At 36.9% G+C, this 26,186-nt stretch overlaps 1 protein-coding gene across 1 annotated transcript; it reads right to left on the bottom strand.

Annotated features, from left to right (window-relative positions):
• Positions 1 to 1,329: 1,329 nt before the first annotated feature.
• Positions 1,330 to 22,677, bottom strand: UFL1 (UFM1 specific ligase 1). Its single transcript, XM_063153038.1, has 19 exons — positions 22,587 to 22,677; positions 21,749 to 21,894; positions 20,860 to 20,888; positions 20,122 to 20,219; positions 19,175 to 19,289; positions 18,803 to 18,933; positions 18,083 to 18,141; positions 14,627 to 14,773; positions 13,359 to 13,534; positions 12,518 to 12,697; positions 12,085 to 12,202; positions 9,733 to 9,855; positions 7,935 to 8,055; positions 6,885 to 7,048; positions 5,662 to 5,792; positions 5,459 to 5,539; positions 4,649 to 4,734; positions 4,034 to 4,214; positions 1,330 to 3,337 (listed from the first exon to the last, which is right to left on the bottom strand). The coding sequence occupies exons 1-19, from the start codon at positions 22,661 to 22,663 to the stop codon at positions 3,125 to 3,127; spliced, it is 2,376 nt and encodes a 791-aa protein (XP_063009108.1). The 5' UTR covers positions 22,664 to 22,677; the 3' UTR covers positions 1,330 to 3,124.
• Between the last annotated feature and the right edge of the window lie 3,509 nt (positions 22,678 to 26,186).

Genomic DNA, 26,186 nt, shown 5'->3' with positions numbered 1-26,186 from the left:
TGGGTGGGAGCTGTTCAGCAGAGATAGAAGAAAGAAGGAAATGTTTGAATGGTTTAAATATGTATGACGTCATCTGAGTACTTTGGTAAAATTGCCAAATCTGGACATGTTCTGGAGGTTATCTGTGTCGAGATAGTGTCTCACAGTTAAGACTGATCCTCTGACTACTATTGCCAAGACCTGATGATCTCTGCTTGTAGTCTTGTTAAACCTCTCCAGACATGAAGTCGTTACTTAAACAAGACTGATCTCTTTCCTCCTGTTTTAATTTGTTCTACAAGTTTTATTTATACCAAGGACCTTTAATTTCAAGCCTGTGATTTTAGCAGATTGAGGAGAGAGAGGACCAGTTAGGTGTGAATTTAAGTCTAGAATGAGAATCATAAATAGTTTTCTCTTGTCTTCCTTCCAGAAAGAAAAAAAACCCAATAGTACAGTTCTTAACCAAGTACCTTTTCAAGTTCATAAATCAGATCCAGACAGAAGTATTTCTCAAGCAGATCTGTTGAGAGAGCTAATGACACTTAGAAATACTAACACAATATATTCTTGCCATCAAGGACGAGAAGTTCAGACACATCCTATTGCACATCACTTTTCTTATGATTCAAAGACTACCCTCAAACTTGTCTAAGCTGTAGATAGAGATAAGAACTGTATTAATAGAAGACAGGCCCAGAGAAACTTCTAAAACAGAATCAGGGTTTTCCCTAACAGGTACAAATTATGTACAAATGAGGAGGTCAGCAAAATCCTGTTATTTCTTCAGACTATCAATTAGATGATGTCCCTTGCAGCTCCTGCAGCACTTCTTGAACTTTCTGAAATACAAAGCAGCTTATTTTATCTGTCTCCAAACAAGATCTGTCTTGACCTAGCTTCCTTTTCATGTTGAAAGTTTGGGAAATTCATCAAGCAAATGATGGTTCTCCTTAAACTACTCAGGTTACTTGTTCCAATTTAGAATATTCATTGTTTAAAGAACAAAACCTCAGAGATCACATTCCTTAACAATTCCTAAAGACCTTGTTTTCCTGACAAAATTACTTTTCTTTCTATTTCAGCAGATACAATTCTATATCATTGAATTTCCAAATCAAGAAAAAATACCTGGGACAATTTTCCAACCATGTCTCCTTGACTTCTGCTGGTAGCCAGAAGATATCTCTGAACTGTTTCCATTGTATCTACTTCAAAGTAGATACAATGGAACTGTTTCCACTCAGAATGGTGTGTTAAGTCTAACAGTGCATATTACCTATTGCTGTTTGAAAGCTGCAAGTTGCAAGATGATCAAACACTGGCGATGTCAACAGAATGCTCTTCAAATACTTCATTCATCATTTAATGTTATTAAAATAATTTCTTATTTGCATACAGAATTTCATATAGCATATTATTTACAAAAGAGCTCAATGTCATATAAAAGTGTTTACATTCATTATAGGAACTTATTAATTATTCTGGCTAAACAGCATGAAATCAAACCTATTCCTGGTACACAAACCATTTCCTAAAGTTCAACAACCTGAATATTTATTGTCTTTTATTCCCCACTGTCTTTCACAGTCAGCTGTTATAACCTCCCACCAAGGAAAGAGAAACAACTGCCTTTGCTTCTTGCCTCATGGCTGATAAAAGATCAGCATTGGCATGAACATTGTTAAACATTACTGCCTTTTAAATATGTGTAAAATTCTATTGTTTATATCACCAAAATTACCTTAACATTTGTTACTCTGTTACTGGAGTTCCACACCTGGCCTCTTCGATTGTTGCAATTGGATGTTTATGATTAAACTCACAAGAATGTGTGAATGGTTGGAAAACAGAAAAATTTGAATGGAGCAGAATTTGCACAGAATTTGCCCTCTTTGAGCATTAACTTTGGCAAGGATAAGTGAATGACATTTTTAGTGAAAAGAATGTTTTCCATCTCTTATTACTCAACCTTGATGTTATGCAAACCCCCTGAAATTACATACCTGAAATCAATGGGTATTACTGAAGTAACAAAACTTAGATATTTCATATTTAAAAATTATCTTCTCTCCAAAATAAATTTAGAAGTATATTTGCCATACAAGAATTATGGCATTAATAATGATAGAACTCAATTTTTCACATTTTTGTACTTTCCTGAAGACATAAAGTACTGTTAATGTAAATATAAGGCTCACAAAAAACTTGAGGGAAGCAGTACTTCTGTCTATGAAGCTTATGTAGAAAGATAATGAACTAAATTATTTTCAAGAAACTCAGGATAAACAGAACACCACAAGTTCTCTCAAGAGCTGACAGAATGCAAATGGAAATCTATCTGCTATGGGAACTGGACTCAACAAATCTGCTGAATAAACACATGGCAAGTACAATATGGCAAGTTTAACAGAATTTATCTGCTCCCAAAATGCCAATGCAAAAGAGAGTCACCTTTTCTGGATTACAAGTTTTAAATGAACAGCTATTCAGACATTAGCAGAATACATCAGTAGTATCAGTGTGCTGATGTTCATGAACTTGAGTGTTCATGAAACTCACATTAGTAGTGGATCACTTCCCTTAAGTTTATCTACATCCACTTGTACTCAAAGTGTTTTTACTGTTGCAGTCCAGTGAACAGAAACTGAAAACATCCACTAATGACACCAGAGTAAAGATGGCCTTTGCTGGTGCACTGTTAGGTATCAGCATACGTTCTAAAACCAGTATTTGAAATTAAGACAGACAGCCTTATATGCGATCCTTATCTCACTACAAATCCAAATCAGAGAAGTAAAACCATCAGCCTGTGTGTGTATGGAACAAAATACACTGTTATTTGAAGAGTAATTTCTTGAGGTCTCACATGAGGATGCCAATAAAAACCCACTGGTTTTGTACCCAAAGCATCCACTACTGTGTTCTGCCACATCTACATTAATGTGTGTTACAAGTACACTGTGGAAGTAACAAAATTCCATTTGCCACCATCACCCAGCAACTGTGTTCCCTGGCTGTAATTTGCAAACTACTAGAGGCCAAATTTGAAGTCTGTCAAGCATTTTCTGTTGTCCTTTCTTTTCAGCATAGAAGAAAATAAAGTCTGACTCTGTCATGGAGGTGGATGCGCTGAGTAACAGTTTCATTCCTCTGTTCCAGAAAATTTCCTAGGTCTGAGAACAAGATCTTTGATAGAGGTAGTGATTTCCTGAAGCTCTTTTCGAATGCTTTCTGCTCCTTCCTCCTCTTCCATGTTATCTTTTGTGTCACTGTCTCCATGTTCAGTTTTCTTAGTCTGGCTGGTCAATTGTTTCACCACTAATCCCTGGTATTTGACTATCAGGGAATACTGATCCTGAGGGCACAAAATGAGAAGAAACCCAGGGAATGTCAATGTTACAGAAAAGGTAGACAGACCTATAATTAAAGATGTAATTTTTTAAAAGCATTCTCCCATTCTTGGGCAAAGAGAGTTAGTAATACAGAAATATATTTCTAACAAAGTACTTGACAACCTAAATTTTGAGAGACATTCAAAGAGGCAAAAAACTGAAAGCATCCAAGTGCTGCAAAAACAGGACAATAACCAGTGAAGCATGAAAGCAATACAGTTAGTAAGCATCACCAGTTTCAGCAGTATAAACTACAGAAGAACCTGTATGCATTTGCTCTTTAAGAGGTACATCTTTCTTTAAAACTGGATTAGAAAAGTTTAAAAAGCAACCATGCTCTAGCTCAGAGGAAAGATGTAAAAATGTTCCATTGTAAGAATCGTAATATCCCCCAAGACAGAGCTGTCTCTATGGTTATTTCAAAGGACTGATAACAGATTTTTAATTTTATTAAAAAAAAATTTGATGACATATCCCTGAAGAGATTGATCTGCAATGCAGTCCAGATCAGAGCAACTGCATATTCTGCACATAAAGTGATGTTTAGGCATGAAATCAAACGGTGTCAGGTTTATGCAGCAAAAACAGCGTAAGGCAAAACTTTCATGCTCTGTTGTAGAAAAAAGGTAATTTCCCCTTAAAAAGCTAGAAAAGAATACCTCTGGGATCTTGCCACTTAGGAAATTGATTATCTGTGGTACTGATCTTCCTGGTGCATGAAGCATGCAGTGAGTTGAAAACTGAAATAACAATACTGATGTCAGGTGCAGAACAAGAGCTGGATCTTCTGTGACTTTGAGCTGTTCAATCAGGGCTTGTCTATGCTGAAACAGGACTTGCCTAAGGAACAAGAATATATGAAACAAAAATATGATTCTATGATTTTATCATATAGTAGTTGATCACATATGCTAAAACTTATTTAACATCAATTAATTTTAATTTTCTTCTCTGACCATTTATTTATGCGGAATTCCAAAATGTTAATTGAAAAAAAAAAAAACCCAAAGAACTATCACTGGCATAGCTCAGATTTTGAAAGACCCCTAGGGAATTTATACTATAGAAAGTTAGTGAGCCAACAAAATTAGCTAAATGTGAGTTCTCCTCCTTCTCCCATGGATTTAGAACTGCTTGACTTGCTGTTTTTCAGTTAAGCAGTTTGGAAAGAAGGACTGCCTCTTACCCACTGCGTATGACTGCTCTCATACTAACCATCCCACGTTTGTTCAGCAATATAGCCACATTTCATAGAATAAATAAAATTAAGGTACCTTTCCTTCTTTTTGTCTCCTTTTTTCACCATAACACCACAAATATCCACTGCAGAATCAAGGCACGAAAGAAAATCTTCTATACTCTATTAAAAATAATAGAAATATTTAATCTGTGTTTGCAGATTATAAAAAAATTTAACTACTGTTCACAATTAATCACACAAAAGATGATTGTGAATACACTTGAAATAAACTACATAAGAAAAGAGAAAGTAACAGGTATTTAGTAGAAATTACCTTTGTTCGTCTACAACAGTTCATGTACTTAAATACTAACCCAAACTGTAATTCATTAAAAATGAATACATGTTCAACAATTATTTACAGATATATTTTTATTCAGAAACCCCTCAGTATGGCCTTTTGCATAAAATAATTAATAAATAAATCTCCTTGTGCCTACACTGCCATAATCTGAACGTTTGGGGTTTCTTTAAATTATCCATAATTTTACTAGTTAAGGAATACATGGAAAAACATCAAGAACTCTGGGAACAAAATACAAAACCATCAACTACTTTATACTGGAGATTCTCACTCAGTGTTCACTCTTCTCACCTGCCTATGAAAGGCACCCTGGATTCCATATGGCAGCAAGGAGCCAAAGGTGACTATCAGTATCAAAATCTAAGATCACCTTTTCATCTCTGAACATTCACAGATACAAAAGCACACTTACTTTCACTGCTTTACACAAATACAAAACATTATTTTACCTCCAACCTTCACAGCAGCAGTGATTACATACTAAACTACTATTTATTAGCATTCTACCAGCAAAACAGAAGATCTGAACTTGATTTTTACCTTGCCATTCAAAGACGTATGCAGTTTAGTTAAAGGACCTTTGGTATCTTCTGGCAGTTTACCTAAAATCTTGATTCTGCCCTGTATGGGACAAAAATGGAAATAACCTGTAATATTAATCATCTTTTTAGATGCTGGCATATTATTGAAAAAATATCACTGATCTACTTGAGACTGTTACAAAGGAGCTTTTATTTTTGTACCTCACTTGTGATTGTAGAGTAATTTTCTGTAGTCATCATTGACTCAGATGCCAAGAAGTTGAAAACCAGATTTGTAATGTCTGTACACAGAGTCTTCAATAGGTGTTTGGCAAGGTTAGTCTGAGTATCATCTGTTAAAACAAATAAGTGATTAAAGTAACTTATTATAATCATCTGGTTCCTATGATGCTATCACAGCACCTTCCTACTTGTGGACTCTATCAACCATGAGCAGTATGAGAAAGTTATCTGGATACATGAAGATAACACCCCTCATTTGCTGTGACATTGTTATGGAATGTTGTTCAGTGAAAAATGTGAGCTTTCAGGTCTGTAAGAACATTTTAATGCATTGCTAGTATTTCAAAGGTGTACCTGTATAAGCAGTAAACAACCCTGTACAATCCTCCTGAACCACTGCTATTGAACAAGTCAAGAGCATACAAAGGAAAATTCTGCAGGACAAGCAGTTAAATAGAAGAACAGCCATGTGATTTCAAGACTGAAATACTGAATTTGGGAAAAAAAAAAAGAGGCTACAGAACACATGCCCAAGAACAAGGGCTAATGGGAAATAATTCTACATATTCCAAAATAAAGGAATATCAGGTAGTTTTGCTGATGTTTCCTTCTGCTAGAAGATCTCCACAGGCAATTTTCTAGACAAAAGCTGAATACAGCAGAGAATCTTGGAAATGTCTACAGTATTTCCTAATGCTAACTTTTCTGTCACTCCTTACAGAGCAACCCCCTACAAAACAAATCTGACAGACTATCCTCAAGCAGCAGCTACTTTCAGTATCAAACCTATGAGGTTTAAACAGTAGCTTCTTAGAATCAGGTGGTACTCAATTTTTTCATTAGTGGCACAGCTGACAGAATAAAATGAGCATACTAATATTTTCCTCTTTTTTTTTTTCATCCCGACAGTGAAAAATTGGAAAGAATGCAGATACTTGGGAAGGAAAGATAAGAACACAGTTACCTTGACATAAGGTAACAGAATATGGATATGAGATAAAGAGAATGAATTTTAATTACTGTGCAAAGCTATGCACTTCAGCATAAAGCCAGTGTTATGCATACTAAACACATCTCTAGCTTTTTCTTTCTAGATTTTCCTTTTTAAACTCTAGCTCCTGTCTGAACTTTAATGTAGATTCTGGAATAAATTTAGCATCCTTGAAGGAGCATATTCATTTTTCAAAGTATATACTTTGTACCTGTGAAATGCTTTGCTCCCTTTTCAAATAACCGGATGTTGTTGTACAGGTTTGAGAATTCCTCCTGCAAGTCCTTCATAGCCTGTCTTCTGCTGGCTCCAGAGGAAGATGTGGAAGATGTAAAAACGGAACGCACAACCTCCTGGTAAGTTTTTGTCAAAGGTCTTAGAACAGGAAAGAAGAAAGGAGAAAACATTGAGCAAAGTGTGAAACTGTACAAGGTTTTCCCAAATATATCAGCAACAGAGAAAACGACCTCATTATGTAGTAAATGATGGGGACATGAATGCTACAGAACCGTGAGATAAACAAAAAGCCAATTATGAAAATTAGAAAAAAAAACCTATGAAGAAATTAAAATATTAATTAAACTATACTTAATGGCAGATGTTCTAATATTATAGTATGTATGGTATGTAAATATATGCCAAGGTTTTCACAATCCTCAATGGGAAAAAGGTGAAAGATAAAGGGATTTCTAGTAGCAATGGTATTCACAAACTTTCAGGGGCCTCTGGACAAATTTCTAAAAATGCAGTTACTATGGCACTCCAGGTTTATTCAAGCTTGGCTATTACAGTCTTATCTCATGTTCCTTTTGCTCTGAACATACATATTCACATTCTCTTTGGTATGGAATATCTTTTAAAAGAAGTTATTAATCTTTGCATAGCTCAGTTTGTTAACATAACTTACTATCCTGCTCTCATGGGTACCAGTGGAGACACAGATGCCAGCAAACATGAACATATATCAAAGGCTGTCCAGAACATGGGACAGCTGAAACCCCAGTGTGGGGGGGTGTAAATACACCCATGAAGCTGAAAATGAGCTTGCAGGACCATGTACTGCTAAGCAGAAGCACATTCCTGTGTCAGTCCAGCTTTCTAATACATAAAACGTGTAACATGGAGCTGTACAGAAAGACATGAAGCACAATATTCTCTATCAACAAGACCCTCTTTTCTAAGCAAGAAAAAAAAACTGAAGTGTAGATTCATCTGAAGCGAATCACAATTTTTCTAACTCCAGCTGAATTATTGAAATTACCTTCTTATATGTTCAGCAATTTCTGTAATGAGCTCTTCAGGGCAATCCTGCATGTGGGTCTTTAAAACATCCTCAATTTCCTCTTGTGACATGAAAAAGAACTCCAGCTTCTTACTCCTACCTGTAGTGGCCATAAATAACATTCACTGAGAAAACAATCCACTTAGTATTGCTACAATTACTCTGTGCCATGAGACACTGGAAAGCCTTAAATTCCAACCACCATAGAAGAAATGCTTATCAACAATGGAAAAACTGGGATGATTATACATGACAGCGGAATTTTACACATGTGAAAAACTGACAAAATCTCTCTTTTGATCACTTAGAAGTTTCTGTAATAGACAACTGAAGTAGCGTATGAGGATATGTATTTTTGATGACACTTTTTTTTCTGCTTGGCCCATTATTTTAGAAACCATGTCACCAAGACCAAATAAAGTGCCAAAACTGAATTGAGTGTTCCTACTTGAAGCATTTCACAACGCTATTGTTTTTATTTTTTTAAACTCCATTTAGTAAGGTACACAATCATGTAACACAGTGTCCTAAACTTGAGGTTACAGTATAAAATCTGAAACACGATAAATTACATCAGACAAGGTGTTCCTGTAATAAAAGCAACTTATATGCATACAATTTAGTGCATCTGTATTTCAGTTTTGCACAAAACATGAACTTTTCCCGGGTGCTGTAGAATTTTTACATGTAAGAATGAGATCAGAACAGAGAACCAGAAAAGGACATGTTCCAGATGTACCTTAACACAGGCTTACTGTGTACATAAGTATGGAGATCAATGATGTTCCATGTTGAGCCACAGCAGTAATGAACATACAAGGTTTATAAACAAGTGAAAAGGGAAGTTAAATCAGGTTTTAAAAAGGACCTTATTTATACTTGAATGGTTTCATCTGAGTTTACCTTGAGATCGTGGTTCAAGCTATTTATTATAATACAGCAATAAGGGCAGAACAGAAAGCCTACACCAAAAACCAGAAGAGAGTGAACATTGTTTTACTCAGTAACTGAGTAGTCATGAAAAATAATTCCATTTATATGTGAATTACAGTACACTGTGAGAACAGTATCAAACAAAATTACTACAGTGTATTTAACACATCAAATATCATGTTTCAAAGTATCTTTCACTCAGTATTTAAAGCCTCGATCCTACATAAAAAATGGAAGCACACACATTTCTGGTTCTCCAGCAAACAAAAGAAAGAACATGGCTGCCTCATTTGCAACCACTGTTTGCTCTAAATCTAACAATGTTAGCTTTTACTTAGCAAGCCATTCATGCTCCTTTTAATAGTGGACAAACAGGCACCAGCAATAAGAAGTGATATTAAAACTATCAAAACATTAGTTTTGACTGTGTATTTTATTCCTATGAAGAAAAAAACTGCTTGATTGCTATGATTTGTTAATTTAGGCCATTCATTTATCAAACACTATGCAGCAGGTGTTACAAAATCAAGTGTAACATTCACCCCAAAATCTACAGCATTTCCTACATAAAATAAAATAATGAATATACAATGGTATTATTTCCTTGACTTAAATTTCCTTTTTAAAGACTAAGTTATACTGTTCAGTGAACATGTAATGTCCATTTAATTTAAATACCAGACCAATAGATACAATTTTAAGTACATAGTGTTCTCATCTTCTTGACATTTTAGCTGACCCTATCTAAACAGTGGGGGAAGAACAGACATGTAGGAAAAAAACAAAGTAGTAAAACCATGTGGAATAGATATGAATAGATAGTGTCTAAAATAAAATGACAAACCTGTGGCAGGCCCTTGTGACTCTTCATCGCTGTCAGCATCCTTTCTCCCTTTCTTCTTGGTTTTCTTGATCTTTATCTCTCTGGCATTCCCACCACCTCCTCCTCTCAAGCTTCCACTGCCCTCTGGTGGGGAATTACTTGCTTAGTACACAGGAAACTTGCAGCACTTAAAAAGTTTACAATGCCACAGTAATTTATCTATGTTACTTGTTAATGCTGGATTGAAAACCATAACCTGATTCTAAACACAACCTAGAACATATATTTCAGAATCTTAAGGCCATAAGTTTCATTCTTAAGAAAGAAAAGCAACTGAAGCAAAGCTTTGTGTAAGCTACTGTCATTAATAAACACAAACATCAAATGCACATATAATAAAAAGAAGAAAAAAAAAGCAGTATCTTGCTTCAGCTAAAAACAGATGAGATACCAGGGTACATAATGTAATAGGAGATCTCTGTCAGCTGAAAACAGCATCTTAGTAAGCATTTAGCATTTTTATTCAGTGATGCTAAATAACTTGACTTTATAAAAATTATGTTAGATAATGTAACTGTTAATTTTCAGAGAAAGAATCCTACACTATAAGCATTTACCCAAAATATTATTGGAAGTACACATTCAATTAACTCGAGACCTTGATCCCTTTCAACTTTTCCTAGATGACTACAGAGTAATGGGATGTTCCAGCTCTGACACACATAACAAATTACTTTGTTCACAAGTTCTGAAATCAATGTATGCAACTGCAGACAGAATCTCTACTCTCCACAAGACAAGCTGTTCTGCTCTTTCTTCCCTTTTTCACAACCTCTTCTGTTATTTTTTCACTTAGAAGAAATTTAAACTCCATGGTGCTAGACATGTATGCATTGAGAAAGCGGGTGTTTTTTCCATTTAAATATGGTCCAAGGTTTCAAGTAACTACATTATGTAACTACTATTTATTAAGAGAAGGAAACACAAAGACATGGTGCTCTTCCTTAAAAAGCCAGCTGCATCTGTTACATGCCACAGATGGATTTTAAAGCATCACTCTGCAGGAACAGCCAAAAAATAGTGCTTTTCACAAACTTATTTGAAATGTGACTGCATTACAGTAATTACATTACATAAAACTGTTATGTTGGGGTGTTTTTAGGTAATGCACATAACAGTCCATAATAAAACATTTCAGGGTAGTGCTTGCTGATGCTGCAGCATGTTACCTGTGGGTATCAATTTGTCTAGAAACATGGTACAGGCTCAGTAGAGTCTCACTCCTCAGAGGGCTGGAAACTGAAGTAATTCTATTATGACAACTCAATTAAAGATTCAAGCTTCTCTACCTTAGCTATGGCCTAGAAAAATCTGCCATCTCTTGTGGCAAGCATAAGTTTAATTTCCATGTCAACTCAGGCCTACTCATGCTCTTTTTTAAGAGTAGAATGTTCTATTTTGCAGATGAGTATATTCAATCAAGCCAGATGCACCAGTGCTCTAATGCTCTTACTTTCAGTAGCACAGTAACACTCTGCAAGTGAGTTCAACATAGATTGCTCAGCTCTGTTGCAACAGCACAAGAATCACACAAAGTTTTTGGGATTCACAGTCTTCAGACTGAATACCGGTTTAAAAAGCAGGATGATTTCAAAGGGTTAAACCCACATATATTTATTCTTCCTTCAACTGAAATCTATTCCAAACAGTCACCACACAAATGAAGTAAGGTTTGGATTAATTTAATCCAGAATATACCTCAAAGTAAACTGTCTAAATCTCCAAGTAACTGTTACATGTGCAAAACCAGAAAATTCCATGGCATGGTTTTCTCAGAAAAGATGACAAGTATTCCTCAAAAAAAAAAATCCCAAAAACTCATTCTAATTTTAGAAAAAGTTATTTTGGAATTAACATCCAAAGACTAATAATAAGAAACATAGTAATTTTCCTGGACCCCTGAAAAATGGAGACTAAAATTTTATATGTACTGTGTAATAAAACATAGTAGAGAGGTCCCTGAGCTAATACTGCTTTTATTCAGTCTTGTGTGATCATACTGTATACAATAATAAATGAACACAGGCTTCCTTGCTTCTAAAAACTGTTCACTTGTGTTGAACTACTCAAGAGTCCTTTATAGTACTTTCTCTGCATTTCTAAGTCTGAAATTAGTTCTCATGGGCATAGCTGAGATGTATGCATATCCACAGTATAATGGTAAGCAGCTGGATTATTTCTTAAATATCTTAAGCAACAGACTGGAAGCATTTAATGGACTAAAAAATATACTAATTTTATATTTGAGTATTTCAAAAACAAAACAAATTAGCTTGGTTTTTTTTTTGCTTAAGCTGAATATTAATATCTTACCTGCTGCTTTCTTTCTTCTTTCATCCTTTTTGTCTTTTTTATTAGCATACGAGTTGTCTAAAGAAGCCTGTTTTAAATCCTCTTCAGTGATTAAATTAACAGGGTTGTTTTTAATTTCCTAAAAGGAAGAACATGCACACCATAGCAAAAAGATACAGCAATGGAAGAAACATTTAAGCCAGCTGGCCATTTTCAAGTACACGAATCAAACATCACATTTTGCAAGTGCAACACAAGACTGGACTTCTTGAGTACACCAGAATATAAATTACACCCATCAAATATAGAAACCTGCTGTTCATTTGTGTTGCTTCTTCTCTAGTTGTATTTCAGATGAGATGTACAGAAATTTTAACAGAGACTGGAAAGTCCCATGAACTTTACTCCAAAACTCAATGTGCACTGCATCTTGACCAACAAAAACCTACTGTACCTTTTCTGCTTTCTGTTGCATCAGATCAGAAAAGAGCTCAGCACAGCTGCTTAGAAATTTCTCACTGACTGCAATGGTGTCATTGAAGACCAAACCTGAAGAGCTTTTGTTTAAAGATCTCATCACTTGCTGGAGCAAAATCCCAACATCTTCTACTGACAATGAGCTGGGCAGAAGAGTCTAGGGTAAAGAAAATGAAAATACAGCAGCCTTGTAAGTGGATAAACAGAATAGACAGAGGCCTTTTGACACCTACTAACTATTCAGAAAGCATTGCACTTTTCAAATTAAGCTACTAATTTAAGACTACACACTATTTTAAATCTTCTAACATGCAAATCCACATTTCTCTAGAAATATGTGTTACCTCTGGACAAATGCATGGTACAACAGCTACAAAGCAACACCAAACACAGAACATCAGCAGCACTTCAGAGCAACAAAGGTAGTGCTGTAAGGCCTAAAATTAGGACTTAGGACAAAGTGGCTAAGGTCCCTCTGCTCACCAAAAGTGTTGTAAGCATTTAGTTTAGACATTTTCTCAAAGTAAAAAAAAAAAAGCCCAACAGTAATATATTGTTCTCTAGTAGAGAAATACACTAGTTTGAAATGAAAGTTAGTCTCACATATCTATAAACTGAATGCCAGTAGGTCCTTCCCCTGTTTTTGTTCAGGTCAAATCAAAGGCAAATAATGCCCTTTTACCTGTCATTTTAATTAGCCTGAATTTTCTTCTTTGACAACATAGAATTTCATTACACATATATGTAGTTTCAATAAAGTATCATTTGACATAAAAATAAGAAAAAAAATTCCAAAAGCAATTGAAAGGATTGCTTACTGCTACATCTATCCAGTTTCCAGAGCTGATGGCTTCCTCCACAGAGGCTTCAACTTGATCCACAATCTCTTGACCAACACAAGCTGCTCTCAGAAATAAGAGTTGTGCAGACTTGTATCTTTTTTTAATGTAGCCTGCTGGGTCAGGGATGCCAAGTCTGTACAATGCATCAAATTCTGTAAAACAGTTAGATGTCTGTTAAAATTTAGTTCCTTTATATACATACAAGATCTTATGAGATGACTTTAATTTGAAAGCAGGAAACGAAGAGTTAAACATATTTTTTATACAAGTCAATGCAGCCTTAAGCTAATGCTGACCTAAAACTTAGTTCAGTACAAGCTACATCTAAATGTTCTTAATAGAAGTAGGCAGATTAAATCATGGATGTGACTTTGATCTGAGTTTAGAAAATTGGCTTTTTCATATTTTTATACCATTAAGTTTGTATTTGCAGTCATATCTTTCCAAAGTATTCTAATATATAATGAACAATATTTACAATACCTACAGTGTCCAAGTGTTTTGTTTTCAACTATTTAGTAGTTTATCTTAAGATGTGTGGAAAACATTCAAAGACTCACAGACACTCCATCAGTCAAGCAGTGTTACAGAAACACTTGATACTATCATTTATTTTAAGTTAGGGTGAACCTTTTCAATCTGCAAGAATTACAGCTACTTAGGGCCTGACCATTTGGGACCATAAGGGGATATTCCTCTCTTTATTCAGATCCACATTTTCCCACAGCTCATGGTGTTTCAAAACACCATCATCCAGCATCACTCAGCTTCAAGTTAGATATAATTGTCTGGATTCTAATCAGGAAACTAGTGCTACTCACTCCAGTTCTACAAATATTATTTTGGAAAAAAGTTCTTCCTGAGCACTGCATGTTTGGACCAAAGTTTGGTTTTAATCTGGACATCTGGCCTGAAACTCCAGCCATGATGATCTGAAAAGTCTACAATGAGCAGGCTAATCAATGTCTTCAGAGCAGTAACAAAAAACCAGCATTTGTAATTGTTTGTGAGAAATAGTTACTGTTTAGCAGTACAGTCCCTCTGCTGAAATACAGTTCATTGTGATAAAGTAACACACATCATTATGAGCAAGGTGGTCTTTGAGCAAAGGAGTATCAGCCACTGCATTGGTTTCCACTTCTCCTTATGAGGCTTCACCGTAAGCACTGGCTAATTAAGGTAAGACCAATTACCTACACTAGTTTTAGAAAGCTATTTTATCTGTAAGAATATAGATTAATTACCTAAGTAACCATTCTGCTTGAAAAAGGAATCCACCCATTTGTTCTGTGTTCTGGAATAGATGTCTGGAACAAACACAGCCTTATCCTGCCTCCCACCAACCACGGTGCCTTTCAGACGACCAGCATTAACAAGTTCCTCTAGCAAAGCTACAAGAGGAAAATAAAGGAAGAGATGTTTCCTAAGTTAGTATATCCATTAATCAAAAGATAGTAATTATTTCCCCTGGTTTATTTCTCCTTTCTTTCCACCAATTAGTTTGTGCTTGTTCTAATGAAACACTGCCAAGCTCTATCAATTATTTTTAACACTTAAGAGAATTTCTTCATAAAAGCTCTGGAAATCAGACAAATCAGACAATGTTTCTAAAAAGTGAGCCACAATGGCAGGATCAAAATGTTTTTTATTGGATATATACCAGGGCACTTCTAGATTTAATTTGAAAAATGCAGACATAGAAGACTCTTTCTCTGACCAGAACAGTAAAATATAATAGCATTTTATTAGTAATTTTTTTTTTAATTCATTGCTTGCACATTAACCAAAATGGAAAAAAAAAATCTGGATGCAGAAAATGACATGAAAAGTCATTACCTAAACTGCATAACACAGCTGCCAATAATAACCTCTTGAGAATACTGCTAACAAAAAACATATTTGTAAATGGCAGTACTGAAGCACTAAGCACTTCTCAATGCTAAATAAGATTTTTAAAATCCATTTAAATTGCATAGGAATATCTGATTTGCCTCCTATGATCTGCTTCCGCCTTTCTGTAATACGAGAGATACGTTTTAAAAAATCAGTGACACCAACTGCTAACTCTGCTAATTTCCAGAGCTTTGCCAAATGGCTTTTTTTAATACTCAGTTTATGTTCATTTCTATTTCATTAAAAGACGTGTTTTGCTCTGGAACAAAACATTAAATGGTATCACATGGCAAGACTTCTTCCTCATTAAACAGAAGCAGCAATCAACACTTCAACATGCTTAGTACAGCACACAGAGGTCCAGCTCACTTATGCAGGAAAGTTTACCTGAAAGCCCAGTTCCAGAAGAAACAGTGCACAGCAAATCATGACAGTTTTTGTCAGATATGCCCATAGTGTAGATGAGCTTCTATAGGCTAGCAGCTATTGAGCACAACTGCCACTAGCAAAGCTGAACAATACTTACACTGAAAAAATGCAGCAGAAAGAGAAACTGATTTAAACAAGATATAGCTTTATGTAATTTAAGACAAAAACCAGGAATTATGTTCTACTATGGTTCAGTTACATTGAATAAAATGGAACTTTCAAGGCCAATTCTGGAAATAAAGTAAGTTTTTTATACTTCCTAATATTTTAGTTGCCCTAGAAAATAGAGTCAAGGTGTCTGTTCCACTTAAGCAACTGTTACATAATACAGAATGGTTCTCTGTTTGCAATTTCAACTTCTTTTTATTCAAAGTTTTTAGGAAAAATAATTAGATTTTCCTAGAACTCCACAAAGTTGGTTGAAAAATCTATTCATGCAGGAAAAGAAAAAAAATCTATTCTTTACAGAAAGAAGATGTCAGAAGAAAAGAAGTCAAATGAACACATCAATTGAATTCTGTATTTTATCAAGTGCCAGTTCTAAACCTCCAGGGCAGTGGAGGTGCTCTCAGTAACTTCACAGTGCATTGCTACAGTTATGTCTGGACAGTATTTTGTTTTAAAACAACACGATCCCTGTAGAACTACCATGAATTCTCATTTATTTTTAAAGGTGACCAAGTAGTTTGTAGTGACTTATTAGGTCTCCATCAAAGTCTGACAAAGATGGTAAGTGTCCCTCCATGTCAGTCCTACACACAATAACATAATGCCCAGAAGTGAATAACATCTGTTATTTCATTGTGCTTTGTAATTAGTGTCTTAACCTGAAGAGTTTCACATTTCTAAAACTACTTTTTATTGTAACTTTATGAGACCTTAAGATGAATAGCAGCCCATCTATGTGAAAGAACCAAAGAATAATATTTATCCTGTCTAAACTCAAGTATTGATTAAATAATCAGCTGTTTGCAAATAATATAAATATTACACTGAACTTACATTTTTATTCTGGAAGAGACAGAAAACTGATGATCACTTTTAAACACATTGCTAACAGCAACAGACATAAAAAGCTAAAAAGTAACATCATTAAAAGGTATTTTTCAAGTTTGCAACATTTGTGAAATAGAAATGGTATCTCAGCAAAGGGACACAATAAAATCTGGCAGCAAATAAAAAGATAAAAAGCTCTTTGAAACTTAGAAACTGCAGAGGTAATGAGACAAAGTAAAAAAAAAAATAAAGAAAAGAATGAAAAAAACTCACTAAAAAAACCCCATGGAAATACTAGAAGTAAGTATTGTGATGCTCACTGGTGTCAGGAGAATACCAGAACTTCAATTCCAATTAACACTGTACATCATCAAAACATGATGATGTACTTGAAGGACTTATCTGAAATAGACTGTAACCAAACACTGAAATTTGCTGGGTATTGAGACAAGATTATAATGCAATTTGACAGATTTTCCCTTTAATCTATGAAAACTTGGATGGCACATAAAAAAATGGTGGAGATTTTAAATTGATCATGCGGAAGTAGACTGTTCATATGATTTTATTCAAGTGCTAGGATTTTAATTTTTAATGAATAAGCCTGTGGTGGAGAACAACAGGATAAGCAGAGAGATATTACAGTTGAGCTAAAGTGAACAATGCCCTGAAGGCAAAAATATCCAATCTAGAGAAGCATTAAGGTTCAGGAGAAGAGACAGAAAACCAATAAAGGATTTTAAAAGACCAGCAGCACTTGGTCAGCCAGCACAGAAGACTAATGATGCTTGAAGCAGCATTTTTGAGAAAGAGGGGAGGGCACAAAAAGTGACAAACAAGTAGAGCCTAAAGATTTAAGCTGCTGAATAGGGAATTTTTATGCATTTCTACTTAGAAAAGGAAAACAAAAGCAAACAGTTTAAGGATATGTTTTACCTCTCAGCATATAAAGTCATTCAACTAAGAGTACAACAAAAGCTTAGCCTCCATTATCACAGAAAAAAGTCAGTAAATCAAATCCTGAGCAATTAATGCCATTTGGCTACATAAAATCTATCCCCTTTTGTGTGCTTCAGTGATAAAACTGCTAGTAGCTAAGGGCAAATAATGAAAGAGATGAATAAATAAGTACTGTACTTCTTGCATCATTCTGTCCCCAGAGGCATCTCGTCAACAAATGTTTTCATTGCTCTGGATACAGAGAACATCCCTTCAGTTATGGATAGCACAAAGGGTTTAATACTTTCTACACTAAAGAGAAACACATTGTTCTGTATTTCAGAATTAAGTCTATGTGCTAAAAAGCTTCTTTGAAAGCACACTTTTGATAATGAGGAAAGGATTTCCTAACAAACACACAAAATATTCTGAATGAAACTCACAGTAAAGTAAATGTTCTTGAAATCCATACCGAGTGATCAAGCTACTTACAGGTGTAGGCCTTGGGAAAAAAAGAAAAACAAAATATAAATTAATTATATGAAACTGATGTGGAGAATCCAGAAACAAGAGAGGTTGCTAGAGATGAATACAGCCTCAGGGTACTACACTGATGTTTAAAATAGCTTACAAGGTTTTAATTCTGAATTACTGTGAAGTAATAACACAAAAGCCATGATAATTATTGTAAGGAAACTTCTGCTTTGTTAAGTTTTTTCTCTTCCTACAAAGCGACACAAAAATTTGATTTAATAAGAAAAACTTATCTATAATCATATGTAGTGACCATATCAATATGTAACCGACTAAGGAGCAGTGGAGTGACAAGAGGACAGATATTCTACAAAGTAATAAAAGAACTACAGAGTAACATTTTCTTCAGCCAAAACACTAATGTATGTTGTATAGTGTATATAACAATATAACAGTATATTGTTATATACAGTATAACAATATACAATATAACAATACTTCCCTTGTTTTCCAAAAGTGAGTTCCTATTTCTAACAAGTGAGTCTAACGTAACTGAGAACTGGTCCCCAGGAATTTTACTACACTTAGGGGAATCTACCCATAGATCCTTTTTCAATCACAAGTGAATCTGGACCATAAAGACCTATGGCAATAATATTTTAATATGTGGTTGCAGCATTGCAATTTACCGAGTAATCGCAGTGAAGAGCCCACGAATGCGCGCTCGATGGCGGGACACGAAGGCTTCTGTAAAAATCACCCCACGGTTTTCCTGGTCTAGTTGGCCATGAATAATTCTACCCAAACGCCTGGATAATGCCTGAAAATAGAAAAATTGAGCTTTTCTAAGCATGCCTTCTTCTGTCAGATATATGGGTATCTGATGACAAAAAACTGCAGAAAACAGAAGTATAGTTTGCAGATGTACCATGAAAACGAAGATTTAACCTTTGTATTAATTTTGCATAAAACAGTGACTTAAAGCCATGGATATTGCAAAGATAAAGAAAGAAGGTTGTCACAACCAATCCTGCATTTGCCAGGTTGGTGGCTTCCATCACCTGTAACAGGAAGTCTCCTGGAAGGTCATATGCCTTGCAGAGTTCTGATATTGTCACCTGGCCAGTTTCCTGTAGTTTATCATTTATTTCTTCTGCTAATTGATCCAGGTAACTCCTTTAGTAAAAATGAGAAAAAGAAAAGACAACACATTAAGTGTGACATTCAAAGTCAACCTCAAGATCACATACTGAGTAACTGACCTGTTTTAATATACCCCTTTCTGTTACATCTTTGCAAAAATAAACTAAAAATTATTTTAAATTAATAAAGGAGAACAGGGTAAGGGAAAATGTGTATGTTTTTTTAAAAAACTTGCTAAGCAGGTAGCTAGTTGTAACATGGGGCATTTATCTACTTGTATGAAAATTTCAAGCAAGAGAAAGAGGAAAAAAATGTCAATGAAAATTGGAAAACAGCTTAAGTAAGCAAGACAGGTCTTAACTATTTCAAGAGAGCCAGGTACTTCGTATTTGACAAAAATAGTTCCTGAAGCTCAATCAATAAAAAGGACAGCCCCATAAGGGTATTAGTTCAGTGGTTGTTAGGGTGCTGGAAGCCATGAAATAACCAGCTCAAACATCTTAGGCTTGTGAGGTAAAACAAGAGATAGAATGTTTGTCAATAGCTGAGGCAGACAGCAAAACTAGAAACAAATGAGATCTGGCTGTGGTACACAGACACACTGGGTAAGAAATGAAGCCTCTTAAATGCAGGACACTGAACACAGATGTTCAGTAGGGCCTTTACACCATGGATTCACTGGATGCTTTGCTGAGATAAGTCTCACCTGCCAAGAGTAGCACTGATCACCACCAAGCAGCTCTAAGATCAGCCAAGAAAAATGTATTTCACTTCAGAAGCAACAAAGGTTTGACACTAAGTTTTAGTCTGCGTTTAAAAAATAAGCATGGTATGAATTATACATATTGCTCCTGAAGGTACTCACTCATTTATAAGCTGTCCCAGTACAAGCTGAATACCTTTTTCAGATTTAACAATGTCATTAGCTCTGTTTTCAATGTGCAGAAGGTCGACATTTATCACCTAAAAAAAAAAACCTCTTATCAGAACTTTAAATTGAAAATCATTCTCAAACATTGAGATATTAGTTACACATTCCTATATCTTGAGGAAAGATGCTCTTATTTTTTTATACTATTGCATACAAATACACTTGATCTGTGTTTTGGAATAAAGTAGCAATCCTTTAGAGAAAAAAACCTCTCTTTGCAACTGTTACAAGGTTGAAGAAAACTATGTGATAAAAAAATACCAGAAAGCAGTAAGACAAAATAGGAAACTGGCTTTTAGGAAGGTTTTCTGTTTCCAAGTAATTTTGCTCAAGCCTGAAGGAAAAATTAGCCACAGAGGAAGACTACTGCAGGACAAAGATTAGTGGAGACACAAAGAATAATGAAGGAAGAGGACAGATTCAAAGAGGCATGCAAAGCTAATAATGCAGCCTCCTGCAGCTTTAAATTTAAATGGGTGACATATTTCTTTTCAGTCTGCCCTCCTCAGTTTACAAAGAAAGAGTTCATAAACAAAAAGTGCATTTATCAGTAGTGATTTCAGAAGTCCTAGATTATCACTAAGCAGAGAGGTTTCAATTAATGAACTCCGCATTAACAGCATACATGGTGATGAAAATAAAGAAGTATAAAGTTTTTATTACTAAAGTTACCTGTTGTAAGTCAACAATGTTAACTCGACCTTCAAGAAAAGATAAAACACACTTTTAGCACATGAAACATATTTGAAGAGATTTAGAATAAAGTACAGATCATTGTGCACAAAAGATTTAATTACTTTTTCTGTAGACCAATTAAACTAGTCCATGAGTGCCCAGAGATTGTTAAAACTTTCTACCTTTCATGATGCTACTAACAAAAAACCCACCAAATTTTAATTCAGTCCAAGCTGTCTCAATGGTATGATACACCATGGCAAAACACAAACTGAGGCAAACCTGTGATAACAGTGAGAAAATGGCTAACCTGTATGGACATAATAAGAAGTTAATTTTTCTGAACATATGACTCAGTGAAATTCACCCTTAGGAATAACTCAAAGTACAATACACTGCCTGCTTATTAAAGCCATCAACAAAAAGCTATCTGAACTTCCTTATATATCTAAGTCATATCTTTCAATGCAAGTGGCTCTTCACATTGGTAAAATAAAAGAACTTCTCAATGACAATTTACAAATATTATTATTACCAATGGCGTGAAAGGAGAATGAATTTGAAATTCCAAGACAGGGTCAAACATCCTGGCCAGGTACTAACTGTATTAAAACATCAAATTTCCTTCAACAGGATTTTTATACAACTTTTATGTCAGAAATTCCACATGGGTGAAGATAAACCAAACAGCCTACCTTGATATGCTTATCTAAAAGCCTAACACAGATCTGAAGTGAAAATAAAAGAGCAGTAGGTGAATTAATGTGTAGATGAAGCAAACTGACTTTTTCGGAAAGATTAAGAGTACTGAAAACTTTCAAAATCTTTCTGTAGCCTTCAAAATTAACTTCCAAATTCAAAGGAAGAAGGAAAGTGACACACTTACCACCAGAAACATGGAGCTCATCGCGGATCTCCTTACTAATCTGTGCTGGAGTGACATACTCCTTGCCATCAAGGGTGTGCACTACTTCCAGCTGCTTCTCTGCGATCAGCTTTGTCACAATTTCTATACAGTTCCGTTCTGACAATCTATCAGAAGCAGAAGGAGTCAGCAGTTATTCTAAGCAAGTGCTTGCTAAAATTACCTTTAAAGTTTCAAACACACTAAACATGGGTAGTACTACGAAGACTGCTTGCAGTTCTTTGCGAACATACTTTTTCAGACTAAGAAATTAATGCCTGTATCCTGCTTAACACCCACCAAATCATCCATATGGTTTCACTTGAGTGGGTCATCTCTCCAAAACTTTTACTTTCCTCCTGAACAGCTTTCAGCCCTGTCAGCTGTGAGAATGCACCTGCTGGTGAATTTGGGGACGCCTGTAATTAAAGAATTCGTGTCTATGACACTTCTGTGCGCCTTTATTTTACTTTTGCGCATTTCGGATTCATTTTTCTTTAACAAAAACAAGTTCTGGGCAATGGCCTCAACTAGTCAAGCAGACAGAAGAGTGAAACCGAGCACGAAAGCCGTGATGATTTTGAGCAACTCCAACTCAGCAATGACTACACACTCAGTCGCTGCCCTGGGCCTGCCCGTGCTCTGGAGTGCCCGAAGGGACGCGGGGCTCCAACACTGACACAGGGAACGGGAGAGGGGCCGTGCCGGGCCGGGCCCCGCGGGGTGTACGGGCTGGGGGCCGCGGGGGAAGGGGCGGCCGGCGCGGGAAAGGGGCGCGGGGAAGGGGCGCGGCAGGCGGTGCCGGCGCCGCCCTGCTCACCTGTGGGCTACCTCGGCGAACTGCGCCCGCTGGAAATCGGCCGCCAGCTGCCGGATCTCCTCCCAGGCCGCCGCCATGGCGCAGCGACACGTCAGCCGCGGCCGGGCGGCGGCGGGCAGCGAGCGGGGCCGGCCTCCGCCCGCAGCGCCGCCCCGCGGCACGGAGGAGCCCCTGTGCGGTCTGGGTCATTGAAGACAGGCGGAACAAAAGCCAACCGCGGGAAAAGGAGCAAAAAGCGATTTCCGCAGTCGGGGCTGGCTCCAGCAGTGGGGTCCCGGCGGGGCGGGCACGGCAGCAGCTCTGCTGTGCTGCCCGCGGCGGCCCGAGAGCAGCCGCTCCGTTCGGGGCTATCGCAGCGGGGCCTGGGCTGTGAGCCCAGCTCTCAGCGTGAAGCGCGCCAGGAGCTGCCACCAGCGAAACCTGAAATGAAATTTACATCGGGTGTGAGATCAATGGTGTCGCCGCTTAGCGGTATCGCTGTTACGCAGCGAGGTGCAAGCTGAATTTATTTAGCTGTCACACCAGAAGTGAGTGAGCCCCACAGACTTAAAGGCCTTTTGGGCGCTTAGCGAGAGCTGACTCGCCTGTGGCGATGGCAGAGAGCACGGCACAGGGAGGGCTCCCGCCGCGGAGCGAGCTGAGGGAGCCTCAGCCACCAGGGCCTGGCACCTCCCGGGTGGGACAGCAGCAGGACACAGTGCCCGGCATCTCCCGGGTGGGACAGCAGGGACAGCAGGACACAGTGCCTGGCACCTCCCGGAGGGGACAGCTGCAGGACACGGTGCCTGGCACCTCCTACGAGGGACAGCAACAGGACGCAGTGCCCGACACCTCCCGGGGGGGACAGCAGGGACAGCAGCAGGACACGGTGCCTGGCACCTCCCGGGTGGGACAGCTGCAGGACACTGCCAGCTGCCCAGCGCTGGGAATGGGGTTTGTGCTGCTGAGGCTCTGTCCTTGTCCTTCCAGATTTCTTGCTGCTTCCTGCGTTGCTGCTGTTTCACTGACCCTGACAGCCACTCTGTGACTCTGCCTTCTAAAAGTCACAGGAAAATGTCTCTGGCAGGGCTGGTGTCGTGCTGGGTGCAGTTTAAATAGCGTGAACAAAGACTTTGTAACCAGCATAGTAAGTTGTAGCAGCATTTATAGTGGGACAAGTATTTGGCTCCTTGTCGTTCCCTTTGAGATAAAAAGTTAGGGGCAGGATTCATTTTGCTTGGGCAGCTGAGGTTTGCTGTTGAGGTCTGGTCTTGGAGCCTGTGCCGGCAGCGAGACAGGCTCCCCAAAGAGCAGCTCTAACCCAAGCTCACTGATTGCAGCAGGGAGGTGTCTGTGCTCCTCCGCAGGCAAAGAAGACAGCAAGGGCTTAGCGAGGCCCTTGATTTAGGCATATTTCTGTGAATGAATAGTGTAGTGGAAGAACAGGGAAAAAATGTGATAGCAATTTTGGGGACAGTATTTATGAAGATTATACAGAAATAGGGTACCATAGGGGACAACAGGAAAAAGAACTAGGGACTTAGAACTGTGTTCCTCCTACCTAATCTTAAATGGATTTGAAGTCTTTTAATTTTATGTATACTCTACCAGGCAATAGAGAATCCCTTTCAGCTAGAATCTGAATCACTGGACTGGCCAAACTGAGTATTCTAGTTAAGATTCCAAAGTGATGTATAATGGCTGGACCTTCACTTGTGTGTGTATGGCTTGAGTTCAAGCCACAGTTCCCAGATTTTTGGAAATAGTCATCTGTAAACAGAGCTGGATTGTTGTGGGCTTTGGATTTTTTTTTTTTAGTGGTTTTTTTTTTTTTTTTTGTTTTTTTGTTTTTTTGTTTCTTTTGAAAATTAAGCTTAGAGTTGTGTTCTACCAGCATGTAAAGAAGGAGCAGATGAATCATAAATACACAACTGTTACAAGCATTTGATATTTCCAAATTTCAGGCTGTGAGTCCACAATCAAAGAAATTTTCTAGGGACCCTTTTCTTTCAAGATGTATGTACACATGCACAACAGATGCATACCTAATTGCTATTCAAGTAGAGTTCAGATTTGTTTTTTCTGTAGAAATCCATTTTCTTTAGACAGCTTATAAGTTAAGTTAAATCTTGTTTTAAAAATAGAATAACTGATTCATTTTACTAGCACAAACCTCTTGCAGTTACCTGAGCTCTAATGTTATTAGCATCTGTTTTATGCATGGCTATGATGCTGAAAAATGAAGTTGATACCACTTACTTTTCTGCAGGTCTTCTGAGTTCTCTGATTCCAGAGCTATCATAGTAGCACAAATGTTTTTGTTTCATTGTTGCGGGTATGTAAAATAAGTGTGAAGGGTTTTGTAGCTATAATGAGGGCAAAAGTTAAAGTAGACTTTTACATAGTTATTATAATATGGATTGATGGCTATATTCCATTGACACAAAGTAAATAATTTCTTATGAAAGACATGCACAGTATTGCATTGATTCACTCTAGGAATATCAATTACTCTGTCTTAACTGGGGACAATAAAAGCAAATGATAAGGTTCTTACTCCTGTCAAAATGAATCAATGCTGTCTGTATGACATACAGTACATTATGAAGGTTGTTATTCTAGTATTCATGTAATAATATAATAGTAATATAGCAGATATTTTTTAGGAGTATATAGAAAATACATAGAAAAAATGAGTAATGCAAAATAGAGAAGAACAAAGTTTCTAAGAGGTGTGGTTTATCGCAAAACTTTTTGCTTGGCATAAAAAATGAATTGGAGGAAATCTGATATGCACAGTATATTTTCCTTTTCCTCAGAAGACCAGTGTCACACCTCATAATGGAACCTTACCTGATATTTGCAGGGGAATTGGATTGTGTCAGTCTGTGGTTTTGATACAGAGAATTTATTAAGATGAAGACAGTAAATAGCAGTGTAACCACTGTTTTGATGAAAAATTAGAGATATTGCAGGTGTAAATGAATAAATAATTGTGTAATAGGATGTCTGAAAATGGTTTGTAAACTGAATGAAATGGAGTATAAATTAGAATTTTTTTAAAATAATTCTCTCCTTCCGCATCTGTTATGATATTATCTTCATAACTTGCTGGACATCCTTTTCTACCAAACAGGTGAGTTTGTGAATTTGGATGGTTTAGCTGTCATGTTTTGCTCATTAATGTGTTTACTTTGATATTAGCGATCAGAAAGGTTACTTCTCATCTCATTTGTTTTTTATTTTTCTTGTACACAAAATATTAGTAACAATTTTGATGTGGTGACTCATAAGGTTTATTTGATGAAGGAACAGGTGCCGAATGACCCCTTCCTTTATCAGAGAGCACTGGCAGGATAAAGAACAAGCTCTTTTTGAATGGTAACTGGCTATTGGACTTTCATTAGAAGAAAGGTTTTCACTCTGTCTATTTGTGCTGTGTGTAGCTTTGGCTTTTTTCATTTTCACAGTCCCTTCTTAATGCACAGTTATAAATAGCATAATGTTTGCTTTTTGGTGCACTCTTCTCTCTTTTCCTGTCATTTGCACTGTAGCTGTGCTAATAGGAGGGTGCTTAGCTCAACCTCAGGCAGCCTTTTCTGCGTAATTGGTTCAGTTAGG

This window comes from Melospiza melodia, chromosome 3 (genome assembly GCF_035770615.1).
Source record: "Melospiza melodia melodia isolate bMelMel2 chromosome 3, bMelMel2.pri, whole genome shotgun sequence".
NCBI lineage: Eukaryota > Metazoa > Chordata > Aves > Passeriformes > Passerellidae > Melospiza > Melospiza melodia.
This window is presented reverse-complemented; position numbering and strand designations above follow the sequence as displayed.

Coding starts and splice junctions, on each gene's coding strand:
- UFL1 (XM_063153038.1), bottom strand. CDS start 22,663: ATGGCGGCGGCCTGGGAGGAGATCCGGCAGCTGGCGGCCGATTTCCAG. Junction 21,895..22,586: donor TTCGCCGAGGTAGCCCACAG/GTGAGCAGGGCG, acceptor TGCTTCTGATAG/ATTGTCAGAACGGAACTGTA. Junction 4,735..5,458: donor ATACGTCTTTGAATGGCAAG/GTAAAAATCAAG, acceptor TATTTTTAATAG/AGTATAGAAGATTTTCTTTC.